Raw genomic sequence first — 18,246 nt, forward strand, 5'->3', positions numbered from 1 at the left:
ATAAAAGACATCTAAAACACATAAAGACAAACAAATGGCGTCTAGTTGCTGTTGTTTTTAATCTCAAAGGTGATGGATAAAAACAAAAACACAAAGAGCAGGAGTGGCGCACACAGAGTGTCTCGGTTAATCACATACAGAGTCTTATTTATACATATATTTATATAGCAGAGCCATTTCTCCCACTTGTACAGCCTCTTGATTGTAACACGGAAATAAACCCACATTCCCGGGGTGAGAGAGCGAGAGGAAAGAGTGAAAGAGAAACAAAAACAGTCATCTACATTAGAAAACCTACCGGCCATTCGTTTTTCTCTTGTTTTTTTTATAGATTTATACATCAGAGAAGCATCAGTATTCATTACAAAAATAGTAATATAGTTAATATAGATGCGCTGGGAGATTTGATTGAGTCGATACAGATGCACAGTCTCCAGCGAGGAAATGAAGAGCCGCTCTGTGCGCCTCGATGAGTGTTGTTACAGCAGTCCACCTCAGTCAAAGAGTCAGTTATCATCGGAAAGAGGTTAAGGGTTTAATTTAATCAACAAAACTTTTAGAAAATGAGTACATAAAAAAATAAAGAGGAGGAGGAGGTGTTAGTGCACTGATGAAAGCTGAAACAGTTTTAGGGAAAAGTGCTGCCAGGATCCAGAAAAACATGCGCTTAACAAAAAGAAAGATGAGTTACAGAAAAGTGTTAAAGGCTTTTCAGCAGCTCCACCTTCACACAGCTGCTGTCAGGAGGAGAAAAAGTGTAAGACGAGTGGAGGAGCCCATGGGATTGAAGTGTTATTGCTGGGGATGTTTTTTTCTTTTTTTAATTTGGTGTTAACATGTGAGGAATACGGGGATGAAGAGGAGAGTTATTGCTGAGGGTAGTAGGGCTGTTGCTGAGGGGGTTGTTGGGGGTAGCCTGGGTAGGGCTGTCCTGCTGGAGCAGTTCCTGGGTATCCTCCCTGACCCGGGGTCTGGTAGGGCATGTAGGGCATGTTGGGCATGTTGTACTGGCCGTAAGCATAAGGATTGTAGCCCATAGGCATCTGGTAGTACCTGCAGGGAAAAGACAACAGACGAGACAAACTTCAAACATTGTATAATCAAAACACTTCAGAGTCAAAGGTTGCAGACTTCATTTAAAAGTTATAATGAAGCAAGTAACGCCCTCTTCTAGCATCAGTATACAGAGCTAGAACTGAGTTTGGGTTTAATGGCATTTGCAGCTGGTAAAATTAAAGACCATCTATAGATTTTTAATTGCTCCATGTTTACTGAGAAGATATTTCATGCACCAATGAGAATGCAAACCGGTCAACCTGCACCAAATGAGGTGCTCAGATCTGAGAAATCCACTGAAAAAAACCCCCAAAAAAAACAGAGAGGACAGATTTGAAAACTGACCCAGGGTAGCCTTGGTAGGTGGGGTAAGGTGGTCCCTGGGCCTGGGGTGCCATGGGTGGTGGGTTGTTAGTGGGAGCGGCAGCAGGTTGTGAGCTGGCGGGTGTGGTGGAGGCTGCCTGAGGGATCACGCTTGGTGGAGGTGGCCTGGCTGGGGGCTGGGGCTTTGACTCGGGTTGTTGAGGCTGCACAGGCTGGAAGACGTAGAGGGAGAGAACAGAAAGATGAGCAAACGACTGACAGATGTTGATAATATTCAATGTTGGGCTGAGTATCCGCTTACAAAAACGGTTCTGGGTGCAGGGGTCGGTCCAGGAGCCGGGGCGGCGGGGCCGGAGGGGGCAGCGGGAGTGCTCTGATAGGCGGGAACGTTGAAGGCTGGAGCGCTGGGCTCTCGAGCGATGCTCTGCTGCAGGTCCCTGAGAGCAAAAATCGAACATCACAAATAAAATAAAACAGAACCCAACTGCAAAAACAGTCTTCCTTCTTGGCCAGCTTGGAATGACCGTGCGGGTACGTACTTGAGGAGTTCATCGCGCTCCGTCTTACGGGCAAAAACGATGTCGCTGCATTTGTTCTGGAACTTGAGCAGGATTTCTGTCAGGTCGTTGTAGAACTGAGCGGGGAGAAACAAACGGGGACAAAAATAACTAACCCGGTTTGGGACGCACAAAAGTAGAGCACATCTGACAAAAGATATGCATCGCTGCGGCACGGCTGGTCCCGCTGTTCTGCTGAGCACGTACCTTGGTGCCCTCGCGCAGGTTGTTGCTGATCTCCATGTAGCTGTCGTGGGCCGAGGCCAGCTTCTTGAGGACCTCCTCCCTCTGGTTGGAGTCTGCGTTGGACTGCTTCAGGCTGCTGAACTCCTGGTGGGACGTCTGGAAGCAGATCGCAGGTCGAGAGGACGGTTAACCTCCGACTCCTTTTATTATGTATGCACTTTATGTCCATCTATACATTCTTTTAATCCGATACAGTTAAAGCATCATTCCCGTGAGGGAATTCTGACCCAATTTAAGCAATAAACACACATAAAACCCGCACACTTCCCACCAAAGCTGCCTGTACCTGAACTTTCCCCAGCAGCTCTTCCTGTGTGCGGAGGCTGGCCTGCACTCGCTGGTTGTAGCTGCCGTACAGCTGGTCGAGCTGGCCCAGCGACAGCTGCTCCTCATTGATTGCTCCATCCTGAGCCAGCGCCGTCAGGAAGGTGGTGGACATGTCAAAGGTCACGGACTTGATCTCTCCCTCGATAGTCTCCCTCTCTTTCTTTACCTCCTCCAGCTGAGCGAGCAGAGAGCGCAGCACGTTCACTACCTACAGGGGAAGGTAGACACATGACTTTTCCACAGTCCGACATTAACCTCTCACCCTCGTTACAGTGAGTCCAGCAGCTGGAGAGAGGTGCAGTTCTTTCAGTTCTGCTTGCTTAGTTATTTGAGCTCCCCAGTGAAACACAACACAGTATCAGCAAAAAAAAAAGAAAAGAAAAAGGGAGGCAGTGAGGGGAGGAGGTAAAGGGCCATAAGGAACACAATGTCCACCGGGGGTTTCTGTGCAGCAGGAGTCGACGTTTATGGGACACACACATAAAAAACAAACAAAAAAAAAGCACATTCCCAATATTTAAGCTCACAAACAAAGATGTAAAGATGTCAGACAGACCTCGCTGCCCTGTAGTGTCTTGGTCGGGTTGGCAGAGGGGATGGCGGCGTTGAGCTCGTTCTCTGGTTTACACAGCAGGGCGATCATGTCACAGTGGGTGTTGTAGCGGTCCCTCACCACCTGGTCGGCCTGCACTGCCTTGTCCAAGATGTTGCGGAAGTTAGCGCCCTCTGTGTAGGGAGAGGATTAGAGGGACTAAGAGAGGGCTTTTTACAGCGCATAAACTTGCACGACAAGTTTGTGTCCAATAAATTAGGAATTTCCTGTTGTTCTTTTGCAGCGCGCTCAGTGTGTAATGCCCCAATAAATAAAAAAATTTTAAAAAGCGCCCAACACCAACAACAAATGAGAGCAACAATCTTCCTTGGCATACCGCTTCGAAGGGGCTTGTAGAGGTCTCCAGAGGGAGTTCTGCTCCAGCGCTGGCTGAACTTGGTCCTCAGCTCGTTGTCGGTCGTCTCTTCATTGTCCAGCATCTTCAGAGACTAAAGGACGAGAACACAAAGACGCTGAGAGGACAAAAACACCACTGATACACATCGATTAGCACAAAAGTGCTGTACATCTAAAATAATGAGAGGACATAACACCAGCATAAGATAACAGAGTTTAAAGACACATAAAATGAAGAAACCCGAGTAAGAAATGATACAAAAAAGTAATCAGAACCGATTCTAAAGGTGGGTTTTCAAACGGGTTTGAATATGTATCATGTTGGGGAGGTCCTGATGACACATGAGGAATCTGTTAGACTATTTGGATATTCTTATTATTGTTATTATAATGTCAGGATATGGAAAAATTGCTTATACAGCTGGTGAGATCCTGTCATTGTGGCATGTGTTTTCAGAAACTGCCACACTTGAGACACACGAAGCAGCAATTATTACATCAGTGATTATAAACTTTGCTCGTCCATATTTGTTTGCCTCGTGTACTTTTTAATGATCACTCAACATGCATGTTAAATAAAAAAAACTGAAACTGCAGTTTAATTAAAAATAAAAACTCAATATATAAAGAAATTAAAATCTCAAATAAGCTCAATGAGCTCAATTGTATTTTCGTCTTTTTTTTTTTTTTTAACCTCCTTTTAGTCTCATTAATGACTACTTTTTAGGAAAATTAGGGCATTTCAGTTTGGACTTTTCAACTCTGCCAACAAACTTGGAGGCAGATTGTGCTTTATGTTTTCCCTCCCATCTGTTTATTTGTTTGTCAGCATGATGTTTAAAAAATGGGTTGGCTGAAGCCGGTGGACAGACAGTCCTTGGCCCAACGATCAGTGGATTAGATTCCTGTGATGATGCGGATCTGGGATTTCCGCCACTAAGAACGATTAAGAGGTTTTTTTTAGCATTAACACGCTCTTCTGGTAATAATGGTGGTAGAAAACTCCAACATTTGCGGCGTCCAAGCCAGGATTCATATGCTACGTTTTGAAGAAAGCAAAGCCATATGACGAACAAGCTGTTTGCAGCCTGTTGTTCTAAAAGCGGCTTCTTTGCTTTGTTAAACAGATTTTGGGGTCGCTGCGAGCAGGAAGGTCAGAGGGCACGCGTCTGCTCGCGTCACCGACCTCATCCAGGATCTCTCTGTTGCGGGTCAACAGCTCGGGCAGGTCTTTGATGAGCTGCTCGATGCTCTGCAGTCCTCCGTGCTGCACAACGTTCCTGGCCTTCTCAGCAATGGATTGTGGGATGGAGTCTCCTGACAGATCCTCCAGAGCAGCTGGCAGGTTTAGAGACGCCAACACCCTGATGGAGAAACGCATCATCTGTCAGTTATTACGGCTGCTTGAACATTAATTTGTAGCTCGTCAGCACGGAGCTCATTAAAAACAGCTTTTACAAAGTTTACTTGACGAAAACGAGTTAAAGTAAATATTTTCATTTTACTGCTTTAATTTAATGACAATGCACTCATGTTGACGTCGTTGGCTCAAATTTCTAATAAAGATCTTCAAACGATGTGCTGAGAGCGCCGCACTGACGACACGAGTGCTTTTATCGACACGTTAATGGTACCTGATGCTCCCTCATCTTATGAATTATTAAATTTATTTACAGAAGCACTTACTGACATGTTAACAGGAAGACACAGAGTGGTTTACACAAACAGCAACTCATATGAGAGTTTCCACATAAACTCGGATGGTGAAGTCGTTCTTTTTACGTTACACAGAGCAGGACATCTTCCAAGAAATACTCCTGCATCAGGACACATGATCACCACTGCTCTCACACGGGCCTGATGTGATGTCATGCAAACTTTGAGAGACATGACAGGCAGAATCCCGAATAGAAATCTTTGAATCTTCACAATCTTTAACACACGAGCCAATCGTGTCGTCACACTCTCATTCATAGTAGTTTGTAGGCTGCCTTCTTTCAGCTGCTCCCTTTAGTTGCCGTCCCCATCTCACCCATTCCCAGCATCCTCCTCTGTTCTCCTTCACTACATCCATGAACCTTCTCTGTGGTCTTCCTCTTCTCCTTCTGCCTGACTTTGTCTCCAGATCTTGCTCACTCTCAGCATCTCCAGCTCCGCCTCCTGTCTTTTTGTTAGCACCACCGTATCTAAGCCGTACATTGTGTACTATCCTAGATGTTTCCTTTCGCTGTGTGTAGTAAAGATGTAGGTAAGTGTACTTTTTACACACCCATAACATGAATTAGGATTTCTTATGGTGCTCTGGTGGATAGGGGAAAGGCAAGCATGGTGGTGTTGCCTCACAGCAAGAAGATCCAGGGTCCTCTCGCCCTACGGTAGCTGATATAAGCTCCAGCAACCCTGACTTGGATAAGCGGAAGAAACTGAATGGTTGGCTCTGATTGGAGAAGCCACGTTGATCACGTTGCAGAAGCCATATTGGATGTGTTTTTTCTTTTTTGTTTGTTTTGTGCGCGCAGTAAAAGTTACTTATGGGGAAAAAAGACCAGCTTCACCCGCGAGTCTATATATGCAGTTTTCAATGAAAACCAGAACATCAACATAATAGCTCATCCGGCTCATCCTGTGATCCATCACAGTTCACAGGTTCTTGTATTAAAGTCAGAAAGAAAGTGCACAAACTAATAAGAATTCAAATCCGCTGAGCAGTCACCGAGGCTCACAGTCAGTCATATCTAGGACAAACTCAATCTCATTCACTCAAATCTCACCAATACTCCAGGAGGAGCAGCAACTCTCATATTTCATTTAGATGGAGGCTTTAAAATTACTGCCACAATCATTGCCCCAAAGTGATGAGGCTTTCTTTAATATCATAAACCTTGTTTGCAGTAGCAAACTGGCTGATAATTCAGGTTCTCGCATAAAGCCCCACATATGACGGCGGAGAATCGCTCAGAGCTGGAGCTCATGTGAGCATATAGCTTTACAGACACAGCACAGCATACCCGTTGCAGAGATTAGTCGCCTCCCTCATGGTTCCCACCAGTCTGTTAACAGTCTCGGCCTTCCTCTGGCTGTAAATGCTCATGGACTGCTGCACGGCCATGGGAACCATCTTCTCAAACAAGTCTGAAGTGAAAAGATCGAGACAGGCAAATGGTTTTAAACAAAAAAAATAAATCAATTTTCAGATCAGCTGAGCATCATTCTCAGCACAGTTTCTTTTAGATTTTTTATCATTTTCACTTTTATCTTTTTATTAACTTTCATCAGATTATTTCATCATGTGAGTATGGAGGTGTGTCCGCGGTTCGTACCTGAAAATTTCTGACTGAGTGGGGGTGTGATGGCGGTTGGTTTGACCAGCGCTGCTTTGCCGATTTGCTCGAGGTCTTTGACTTCAGGCACCCGGTCGTGGTAGATAAAGTCGTTGTCTTTCTTAGCTGCTGTGAGGGATCGGTTGATCTTGTCTGTCAGATCCTTAACGCTCACGTACTCGTCGTAACGAGACGCCACAGTCTTAACCAGCTCTGCTGCGTGCTGGATTGATCAAATAAAGGAGGAAAAGTTGTGGAGAAGCATTTAAAAAAAACAAAACAACAAATATATATATAGGGATGGGTACCGGTGTCGTTCTGACATAAACGGTAGTAACCAGACCGAAAAGCAGCGCACATTTCGGTGCTTTATTTCGGTGCTTTTTTTTCCTGAGCTGTGATACACTTCTAGCCAATCATTTTACGTTTCCGAGGATAGTAGGCGGGGCCAGGTACGTACGTTCTTTTATGCAGAGCTACAGATTAAAAATGCCCAAGGAGGACCAGTCAAAGTCTGGCTGTACTTCACAGCAAAAGATGCAAACTCAGCAGCAACAAGTGCTTTAAGCTGATACTGTGATACTGTCAAAGGAGGTAACAGGTAACACCTGGCGACGCATAGCATTTTTTTCAAAAGCCCAGAAATGCGCCGTATTTGATAGCTTGCTGCGAGACCTCACACCGTGCACATCTACTGCGGGTGGGTTGCCTGTTATCGGACCCGGAGCAATATCCCCCAAAAACCCGAAGAGAGTCCTGGCCCCTAGCCCTGCCAGTGTAGCAGAAATGATGAGGATGATGATGGCAGCAGCAGCCGTTCTTCTCTGCGTGAGTAGCTTAATGTTGTTCGTGTGTAATTTACGTTGAGTAGGCTAACCACGTTATTACATTAATGCAGGTAAGGTGAACTAGCAAACATCATCATAGCTACATGCGGCTGTCCTCTTGTTTGATGGCAGATACTCCCTTCACCCTGGCCAAAAAGGCTAAAATGCCCAAAGAAAAAGTGGAAAACAGTTAAACATGAGAGGTTTTTGGACCAATTTTGTGTTCTCCATTCTTTAAGCACCGGTTTGAGCACCGGCACCGTTTCAAAAGTACCGATTTGGCACCGGTATCGGATAAAACCTAAACGATACCCATCCCTCATATATATATATATATATATATATATACACACACATATACATACACATACATACATACACACAATATTATTATATTTTTTGTTTTTCTAAAGGGCTGTAAAGCGAGGGGAAACCTGTGTACCTGCAGACGAGCAATCTCCTCCCCGAACCTCTTCTTCTGCTTGGCCAGGACACTCTGATGCAGCTCGGCATTGGCTTGCATGATGCAGTGCTTAGCTGCAAGCACCGGAAGCACTTCCTGAAAATAAAAATACTGACGAGGGAGCGGCAACCACAGAGCAACACGCAGGCATGCAGACATATATAAAAACACACGCACATACACGCACAGTGGCAACGCAAACCATAAGATGGCAGGCGCACATCAGCGAGGTTAAAAAAAAAAATCAAAAAAAAAAAATCAAATTAAATTAAATAAATACAAAAATAAATTTAAAAAAAAATCAAATTAAATTAAATAAATACAAAAATAAATTAAAAAAAAAAAAAAAAAAAATCACAGAAGCCAGTGACAGACAGGGGTGACAGAGAGGCGTGCAAACACAACACAAGCGCGCACGCACAGACACAACCAGGGCAAACGCCAGCACCACGGCGAGGGATGCAGAAAGAAAGGAAGACAACGAGAGAGAAAAACAGAACAGGCCATGAGTGTTTTAACCTTCCAGAAAAAGCTGCTTCATCAAACATCCCAAAACCAGGTGTGTGTGTGTAGTGTAGAATGGGTCCACTGTCAAGCTTTTTAAAATGTTTTTTTATTATTACCTGGCAAGTTTTCATACTTTTAGCAATACAGCTCCTACTACTAATATCCAGTAGGTGTTTTCTCCTCTCGCGTACTTTAGGTACTGACCTTGGCAGCTGGCCACAGTCAGCAATTAGGACAGGTAGGTCAGGGAGGGGAGCGCAGTTGTCCTTGCAGTGCAGTGACTTTGTGTTTTAGCTCAGAGGGAGAGGAGGGTTTAACTTACTCTGTTTTGTTATGTTCCTTCTTTTGATGGTGATCATGACTCGTCTGTCTCTTAGTTTAATTAATAATAATTATTTTTAAAAATCTTTATTCTGCTCCTTTTTTCCCCCCAACCCAGAAACTTTACGTCCCCATATCCTCTGGACTTTTAGGTGAACGTAGCTATGAGGACAAACTGCTGTAACAGCATATATGAAGCTACTTTCTCGTCACACTTTATTTCCTCGTCACAAGAGCGAGGCATAATTAGTGACTTTTAAATAGTCCCAGATTTGTCCTATCAGAGACATCTAAAGATTTTTATTTATCAACAATAAAATATGGAGCAATAAAATCTCAGTAGAAGCTGAAAGCAAGTCTCGTTTTATACAATTAACTAACGAAATATTAACCGATTATGTTTTTTGTTGGCTGACAAATTGATTGATAAATCCTTTCAGCTTTAAGGTATGCAGATGGAAAATTTTGCGTTTTTATTGTAAGAAAAAATATTTTTCAATGAGCTATAATTTACATTTGTACAGTTTATATCAAACATCATCATTTCTAACACGTCACAGCTGTTACATTTAGACATGTGGAAATTCCCACATTTAAATACTTCAGTTATAACTTATAACAGCTGCCCTTTTCTCTGTTTCGATCTGCTTAACTCCAAAATATTAAACATGCAGCGTGGACCTCTGTTAATGTGTGTGTGTCTATGTGTGGTTGCATCATTTAAATTGTTAGTAACTACTTTAAGATGTCTTTGATTAAACGGAGAGAAACCAATCAGAAAGAACACAGGTCAATATGTAGTTGAGTATTAATCAACCAGTCAGAGTGAAAACAGGATGGAAACAGAAAAATGAGAACAGAAAGGGTGTGAATGGGACAGTCCCACAACCCGAGTATATTTCCCACATAAACACAAAACAATACACACAACCAGACACACTCTAAAGCATTAAGAGTCCACGCTCTGCATGTCTGCACCCCGCCGAGCACATGGCTGACCGTGGATGTGTGGCTTTCCATCTCGTGGTTAATGTGTAACTTTGTGTGTGTGTGTTCTTCATATACCTTGGGGAGGTTGTCCTTATACTGACACTGCTTGAAGGCATCTCCGTAGAAGTCTGCCGCCTGATTGGCCAGCTTAGCGATGACAGCGTCTTTCATCTTATCTACATGGTGAACAAGAGCCTTTTAAAAGGATGCACCAGGCAAAGACAAACATGTGAAAAGACTCCAGATAAGAAGCTGCTTTACTCAAAATCACACATTAACCCTCGACCACGAACGCCGGTAGTCTGACAGTCCCAGGAAAGGATGGACCAAAGAACCAATTCCCACTTCCATTATTTATTTATTTTTAAGATTTGTTTTTTAATTATCACCAAATTCTTCACCAATTTTAGAAACTTGGAGTGTGCTTGTGATGCTTTTTTCCATTTTATGAGATTTACTTTAACATAATTTGATGGGAAGTATTTTTTCTCGGTATATCCAGTAAAACAGACCCAACGTTATTGATAATGATGCTGGTTGGTTGCTTTGGTCAGACTCTAAAGTGGTTCTCTGAGTGGTTTTCAGAGCTGACTGCTTCCACTGCATTAAAACATCACAGCGATACATGTTAGAAAAGTAATCTACAACAAAATTACACAACTTCTCAGCAGATGAGTTTTTGTTTTTTTATATAAGAACCTATTTTATAATGTAATCTTTAAAACTCCAACACACAAACTGTGCAGACAGAATGGGGACAGAAGCTGAGAGTAACTGGGACCTAAACTGCTCCCATCAGCACTGGAAATTAATCTTGAGACCAAAAAAAAAAACAAAAAACTGCTTAAGTGGGTAATTAAAGATGATATATAATTAATTAAAGTACAATACTTCATTTTATTTGTAACATAAGCTTCTGTGAAAATGTTAACTTGCAAGATGGCCCACAGAGTAAAACTGTTAAGCAGTAGTAGAAGTGTCATGCACTTTTTAAAAGTATTCAAAGGGGCTTAAAATAGAGTCTGTGTTTTAAATAAATGATCATCAAAATGCACTGAAAGGCTTAGTCACGTCTTCAGGGTCAGGGCTTTGGTACCTGAAGTGGCTTTAAGAAAGAAGACCTCCTGGGCCTGGGCCAGCATGATGAGGCTCAGGGTGCCTACAGTCTCAGGGGAGATGTCCATGGTGGGCTCCCTGTTCAGAGCAGACAGCACTGTGTCCTTGATGTGGCCAAACGCCCCGCTGGCCAGCTAAAGGAAGACACCAAGAGGAAAAAAATGAATCCAATCCAAAACTAAAAGAAGATTTTTCCCCAAAAACAGAGCTAACTGTAGCTTTCAGCCAGCTTCCCGGGCCTCAAATGCATCATCCATGTGCAGCACCATCAGGTCACATGTTTGATAAGAGCGTCACATGTTAGAAAAGAAATAAAAATACAAATTTGTAAGTCCCGCCTGTTTCTGTCACACTCGGGTCTCGAGCCTGGAGTGAAACATGTCAGATTTGCATTTTGTTTGTTTGTCTGGTTAAACACTCTGCAGGCCTACTCTTTCTGAAGCTTTTCATCCTTCTGGGGAAGCAGATCAATGCAAATATTTATTATCATCAGTGGAAAAGTCAGACTGATGCATTTCACTTCAATTCCTCGAAACCTTAGAAAGATGGGGCTAAACTTTATGAAGTTCATCCTGATAAATTTCTGACAAAGAGGACAAAAATAGACGTACAGCAGAGTAAACCCAAAACAGCTGTAACAGGATGGATCATAAAGGTGCTACAAAGAGCTTTGAACATTTCCTGGCTTCAAACACACAGGCAACCGAAACAGAGGAGAGAAACACTCGGTGCATCTGCTCTCTGGAGAACATTTGCACAAACAATTGAATCCTGGAAATTTTACCCCTTATCTAAATTTCAGAAACAAGAAGAATCGACTCAGTTAAAACAAACAAATGAACAAAAAACAACACAAAAACAATCACAAAAATTGAATATTTCTCCATATTTTTGTAAAAGACAGCTTGAGTGAACTGTTTTATGAGAGACAAAGGTATAAATTATCTTTTTTTTTGGTGGGCTCCGGGTTTAGGTTTTGTTTAAGGATAACTAAATATCATCTAAGTTTTAACAGTGATAGTATACTGTGTGTTACTGTGTGGTAGTACACCCACCTGATAGTATTTGGCAGAGGTCTTCAGTCCCTCGTCATTATCCAGATTCTGCTCTGAGGCGATCTGACTGGCCAGAGCTGCCACGTTGAACAACACACACGTCTTCTCATAGCCCAAACTGGCCAGAGCTGCAACACAAAGGCACAAGAAGGGCTCACTCTCAGTTCCACAACATAGTTGAGATTTTCCACTAACCAAATGTGACGCAGCATACAAAAAACACGGCCACAATTTTCCTTTATTACTATGTAAAATGTTACTTTTCCTAAAATTTCAAAAGTTCTAGATCAACATGCTTTTATTTGATTGATTTCTATAAATTTTTATCTCCAACATGTCAAACCGTGTTTGTTCTTTGAATTATTGTGGTTTAGTCACAGTGCAAATAGATAAATAGTCATTTACAGTAAGTTTGTAAATTATTAAACTTCTGATAAAAAACACTGCTACACTTATAACAAACTGTTGATTGATCACAGTCACATGACGTTATTGCCACAAGCTTTAAGTGGCCAGTATCACAAAGAGGGAAAATCTCATTGGTCAGGTCGCACCCCTAGGTGTGTGTAGCTGCACTGAGCTGGGGATTTCCCATCCCAGCTGAGAGGTTTGCTCATTATATAGTTCTGAGAGATATTTAGAGACAGCGAAGTTGAGATAACAAGCACTGACAATATTGGAAAGTCCAGATTTTTGTGACTACGTCACTGCTTTTGTTTTTGTCAGGATTCTCTGTCTCTTCTTGCGCTGCATGGGTGAGAAAACTCACAGAGAGGACAAAGTGACATCAGTTTTTTTCCACTGAATATTGTTTCAGGTTGTTGAAACAGCTGTTTGCACGGATTTACACAAACATCATTCCTCTAAATTAACAGAAACAATCCAATGGTTGAGAACTCCAGCTGATCAATATGACGTATGAGTAACTGTGTGTGCATGTGATTTCCTCTTGCTCTGTTACACAAGAAACACATGTCAGCACCACATACTTCTTTATGAAATCTTTCTAACTCCATATGACATCTTGTTGGGCCTGTTTCGTATGTGCATTGAATTAAAAAGAATTGTTTCTCACTGGGTGTGTTTCATGTCTGTGTATGTGAAAGAAAGAGATGAAAACACAAAGAGACAGGAGGAATAAAAGACAGAACAACAACTACGTACCTCAGGGGCAGAGTTTTAAATTTACAGGAATTAACGTGATATAATTTCCTCCTTTTACAGCCAACTGTTATACACACAATGACATGCACGTGTTCTTACGGAGGTAAAAATACGTGTTGAAAAAGCCAAACTTACCGAGCTTGACGGAGCCGCCAAACAGCGATCCTTTATCAAAGGCATCCTTCCATGTGAAGGTTAAGCAGAGCTGCAGAAACAGGAAGAGGTGTTTAAGTGCTTTGGCTCTGTAACTAACACACGGTCATGCGTGCTGCAGCTCAATCATTTACCTGGTTTTCAGAAAAGGGGAACTTGGGCTCGACGGCACACAGCTGATCATAATATCTGCAGAGAGAGACGAACACCACAGATTGAAACTTTGATTTTGTTTATATCTAAATCAAGAAATAACGTTTCTCTAAAAAGTACTCAAAGGGACTTCAACTCATGGTAAGTTAGGAAAAAAGGAATGAAGAGACTTTGAAACATAATTAAAATGAACCAGCTGTATAGAGGTAGAGAATGTTATGACATCTGGTGTGAGGAAGCTCAGCCATTTCAGAGTCATCTGACAATGACTCAGGAAACAACAACACACACGCGCACATACACACACACACCTCGGCTCTTTGTCCTATCAGTATCAGCGCCTGTGATGTGTGAGCAGTCTATTCTGAGGTATGACATCAGGGAATCCCTTTTACCGATCCTTCAACATTTCTCTCCTGAACTCAAAACACATCAGTAAACACACACTGGCGTTTAAAACAGAACAAACTGCATACAAAGTTTGTATCCTATTCTCTCTCTCCCTCTGTCTCTCACTCACACACGCGCACACACACACACGCACACACCTGAGCAGCGGAAAGGTGAGCCGAGGCGTGCCACCTGGTTAGCATGAGAGAAAAAGAAAGGTTCCTACGCAAACAATGGTCACCATAGTGACACAATGCTAACATTCAGTGATGGCGGCTTAATCAGTTTCAGCATGCTTCTGATCGGTCCTGAGCAGACTGCTACTAAACCACAGGTCCCACATCACACACAAAAGTCGGTAAGTTAGTTTAACCAACAGATTATTATATTAATTTTTTTCAGACAGAATTATTTTTAAATTGGTTTCTATCAATATTTCCCTCAGAAAACCCAAGAAAACAAAAGAGCATAAACTAGCGCTCACACAGTAAGGAAATTTGTTCACGTTTTTAGAGAGACAGGACAGAAAAAAATAACTGGGCTGACTTTTGATCAATTATTTCCAGTCAGTTATTTAAAATCAAAATCTTAAAATAAACAAACACAAACTTCAATATACCTACCTACACAACAACAAAAGGTTGGGATCACAAATTCGCATACCTGGACACTTACTAAGGTAATATGAGAGGACTCTATGCATTAAATAAATCACGAGTCATATTAAAAAGGACAAAGTCCGTACCTGTATGTCACCCAGGAATAAGAAACAGGCCTGTTCAAGATATATTCATTGCAGAAGAAAGGCTACACTGAAACTAACCCACTAATATACTTTTGTGCCCTTATTTTGGAAGTTAACTTTAATCTCAGCGGTCATAAGAACACATAGGCTGCAGGTATATAATAACCCATCAAGTTTAAGAAAAGTCACAAATATTAAGCTGATTTTGTCCCCCAAATTGAAGTTTATAAACACATTTATCCCTCTCCCTGGAAAATATAATCTCCCTCTCCCCCCTCCCTCACCACAGCCTGGGGTTCAGGATCATTTGAGTGCCACATCTCTCTCATCCCTCATTAGTGCCATGCCTCATTTATAAGTAAGTGTAGTTACACGGGAGGAAAGGCACCAGTTAACAACATAGAGGTGACAAGGACACAGAGGGACTTTGTTTCACAAAAATATATCACATCTATCCTACCAACTTCCTCTATGCAAAGCACTTAACACAGTGACACCATTTATGCTCAGCTTTATGGAGCTCTCAGTGACATCAGCAACTTCTGGCTGACAGGGAAAGGCACGGTCTGGACTCTCTCCCTTTTGTTTTTGCACCTGTAGATGAGCAGACACATACTGAGGCTTTTCTCACCAACACAGCCTCTGTGCTGACAAACGCGTCAAAACTGCCAGTTAGACGTGATTAAGCTGCATTTTGCTATTGCTAACACTCACACTGAAGGCTTCCTTCTCTAGGCATTTGCGACAGGTGTCTGTGTTTTAAGTATAAGTTTGTTTCTTACAACTCAGGTTCTTTTCTCACATTCAGAAAGTTCAAATTCAGTGTTTACCTTGTCTAGATTTAGCTTATAGTTTTCTTTAAGCCACTTAAGCGTAAAGGCCATAGCTATAAGTGTGAACCAGGTCGGCTTTCCATGCCCAATTTACCCTCACAAGCAACTGACAGTTCGGTTAAACCAGCCAGCACATCCCGCCTGTATTCCCCCCCGCAGGGAAACTTGGCAGGAGTAACAAATGACTCAGTTATTTCCCCGAGAGCGTCCTCCTAGCATTTTAGCTTGGTGCTAGCAGCTCAAAGCTAACCCCGCTGGGTGCGGCGATGGCCGAGCTAAATCAGCGCCACAGGTGAGACAGCCGTTCGAACAGTTGGCGTTAGTTACATAGCAGGCGGTTCACGTGTTATGAAACAGTGTTTTGTTTTTTACCTGAGTAAAATCTCCAGGGAGCTCTCGTGTTTGTCTAGCGGCCTTCCCAGCGCGCTCTTGCGGAGCTTGTTGAGCTCCTCCACGGCGCGGAGATACTCTCCCTGATCCTCGCTCGCCGGGTAAGTAGACGTTACGAATTTCGACAGTGGTTTCACCAGATCCACTTCGGACGATTTTTTCAACGGGACTGAAATAAACGTCGCCATTTCGGCCCGTGAAAGCGCTTTATTAACTCAGAAAAAACAGATGGGAACAGCGAGCCAGGGACACAAACAAGAACGATCTAACCACTTCCTGGATTGTGACAAGCGACGTCAATTACGTAATGGGAAGCGCCGAGGCGCAGCGCGCAGACTCAGTGCCGCTTTACTGAGAAATGAGCAAATGGAAAGAGAAGGAGCTTTGATCTTCCTATTTTCCGTGATTGAACTCCGCCAAAACCTGGAGTTTAATCTGCTGTAAATTGCTGACCTATATACTGCCAAATATATCTGAAATTGAAAGCTATCACGTCACTGTCACGAGGTAGAAACTGCAATCAGTGTTTTGTTTATGTTTTTGCCAGTTTCCCTTATATGTATCTTTATATATACAGATATTATAAAATGTTATTTGGCAAAAAGAAAAAAATTCAAACGAGATCTGGCCAAGAAAACAACAGAAACTGAAACAATTATAACATAACAGTTCTAAAAAATATATCATAAGCGGCCAAAGAGCATTAGATTCATTACAATGTGGAACACAGAGTATGTACAATGAAGCAGAGTCATAAGAATATTTACAAAACAGGTCATTTCTTTATTTTATATATTCCTCCACTGCAAATCCAAATACAGCTTATTTGGCAAAATAAGCAATGATATTCGAAATTTAACAAATAGTATACAAACAGCTGGTTGTTCAGTTTGCCTTGCACAAGGAAGCTGAACAACACCAAAGGACCTAGAAGACCACTGAAGAATTCAAAAGTGGATGATGGCAGAATACTTTATTTGGTTAAGATAAACAACTTCACAGCATCTGCGTCAAGAGCGACGTACCATTATCAGAAAAAAGCTTCTGAATGTGAAAACAGAGGTGTTTATAAGAAGGTGTAAACCACAGGGTACAATCAAGAACAGGAAGGCCAGATCACACTTAACTGGAATACACCTAAGAGACAACCTGCACAGTCCTAGAAATAAATTAAATAAAACGAGCATGAACTTGAACCACAACGATGAGGAGAGATAATATAGAGAAGGAAAGGATCCGATTCACCCGATCTCAACTCCAAAACCTTTGGGTTACTAAAGATAAAACCGAAAGCAGAGAAATCCACAAACCGCAGCAGCTAAAAGGTGTCATCCAAGGCACATTTGGATGTTTTCACAAACTGTACAGCGCGACTTTATAAAAGCACTGAATATTTTACACATTATAAATTCTATTTTCTATAATTTCATGTATCCTTTCTTTGGTTTCTTCATTTTCTACGTTGTCACCAAAATGGCGAAACAGTTATGTGCAAACACTTGTCAGTAAAGGTGATTATTGAGGATAGGCATATCCCCCAGAATGTAGACCCACTGATGTGGGTTTTTGTCTGGTTTGGTCATTAATTTGCACCTGCTATATTCACTCCTCAGCCCAGGTGTGATACAGCCTCTGATAAGAGAAAACCAGAGTTTGCATGATTTTGGGTCCTAAACATCTGTTTTGGGGGCTCACAGGCAGGTGTTTTGTGCTCACAATCTGCTTGATAAACTATGAGTCAATGCAGCGCCTCATTTAATTGTCCTGCAACAAAAGGCACACCACAATTCTTTGTTGATGACCTTTAACACACTCAAAGAGATACTTTCAGTCTCCACGCCAGGTGCTTCCTGTTGATCATCTTCTTCATTTTAATCTTTCTAATGCCTGAACAACAACATAATTGCCAGAATACTCAATTTAAAATAAAGGTGTTTATCAAACCTAAATAAAAATAAATAAATAAAACAAATTAACCCACTACTTTTAATTCATCCATTATTTTCATTTTGAAAGTTTAGTTTTTGGTTGAAAAAGAAAAAAAAAAAAAGAAAGAAAAAAAGATAAAGATAAAGGGATGATGTAGGTCTCAAAAACACCATTACAGTTGTAATAATAAAGCAGGACACCAGACAAAGTTATGAAATCATTTATTCCCAGCACGTGGTTGTGTACATCTCCAGCATATGATACTGTGTACATAAGCATCATCATCATCAGACATTGTACTGTACATCAACAGTGGTCACCTCTCGAGCTCGCACTCTCTTACACACAGTCACACAGACAGTCACGCGGTCAGGCCTTCAGCGGACCAAAACTGCTATTCAAGAGTTCGCCGGACTCGCTCTATTAATGTC

The 18,246-nt window shown here is 42.1% G+C and overlaps 1 protein-coding gene across 2 annotated transcripts; it reads right to left on the reverse strand.

Annotated features, from left to right (window-relative positions):
- Positions 1-799: 799 nt before the first annotated feature.
- On the reverse strand, positions 800-16,217 carry pdcd6ip (programmed cell death 6 interacting protein). Of its 2 annotated transcripts, none has more exons than XM_005728332.2 (18): positions 15,869-16,217; positions 13,510-13,564; positions 13,358-13,427; positions 12,059-12,186; positions 10,984-11,137; positions 9,963-10,063; positions 8,049-8,165; positions 6,780-7,002; positions 6,468-6,591; positions 4,646-4,823; positions 3,440-3,551; positions 3,067-3,236; positions 2,470-2,718; positions 2,145-2,279; positions 1,920-2,014; positions 1,682-1,817; positions 1,402-1,592; positions 800-1,053 (listed from the first exon to the last, which is right to left on the reverse strand). In XM_005728332.2, exons 1-18 carry the CDS (start codon positions 16,072-16,074, stop codon positions 867-869), a joined length of 2,631 nt encoding a protein of 876 aa, XP_005728389.1. In that variant the 5' UTR covers positions 16,075-16,217; the 3' UTR covers positions 800-866. The 2 variants fall into 2 exon arrangements, with proteins under 2 accessions (XP_005728389.1, XP_013765110.1); XM_013909656.1 differs by having other exon boundaries at positions 8,049-8,180.
- Between the last annotated feature and the right edge of the window lie 2,029 nt (positions 16,218-18,246).

Source organism: Pundamilia nyererei, unplaced genomic scaffold (genome assembly GCF_000239375.1).
Source record: "Pundamilia nyererei isolate P.nyererei 1_Seehausen unplaced genomic scaffold, PunNye1.0 scaffold00028, whole genome shotgun sequence".
In the NCBI taxonomy this organism is placed as follows: domain Eukaryota; kingdom Metazoa; phylum Chordata; class Actinopteri; order Cichliformes; family Cichlidae; genus Pundamilia; species Pundamilia nyererei.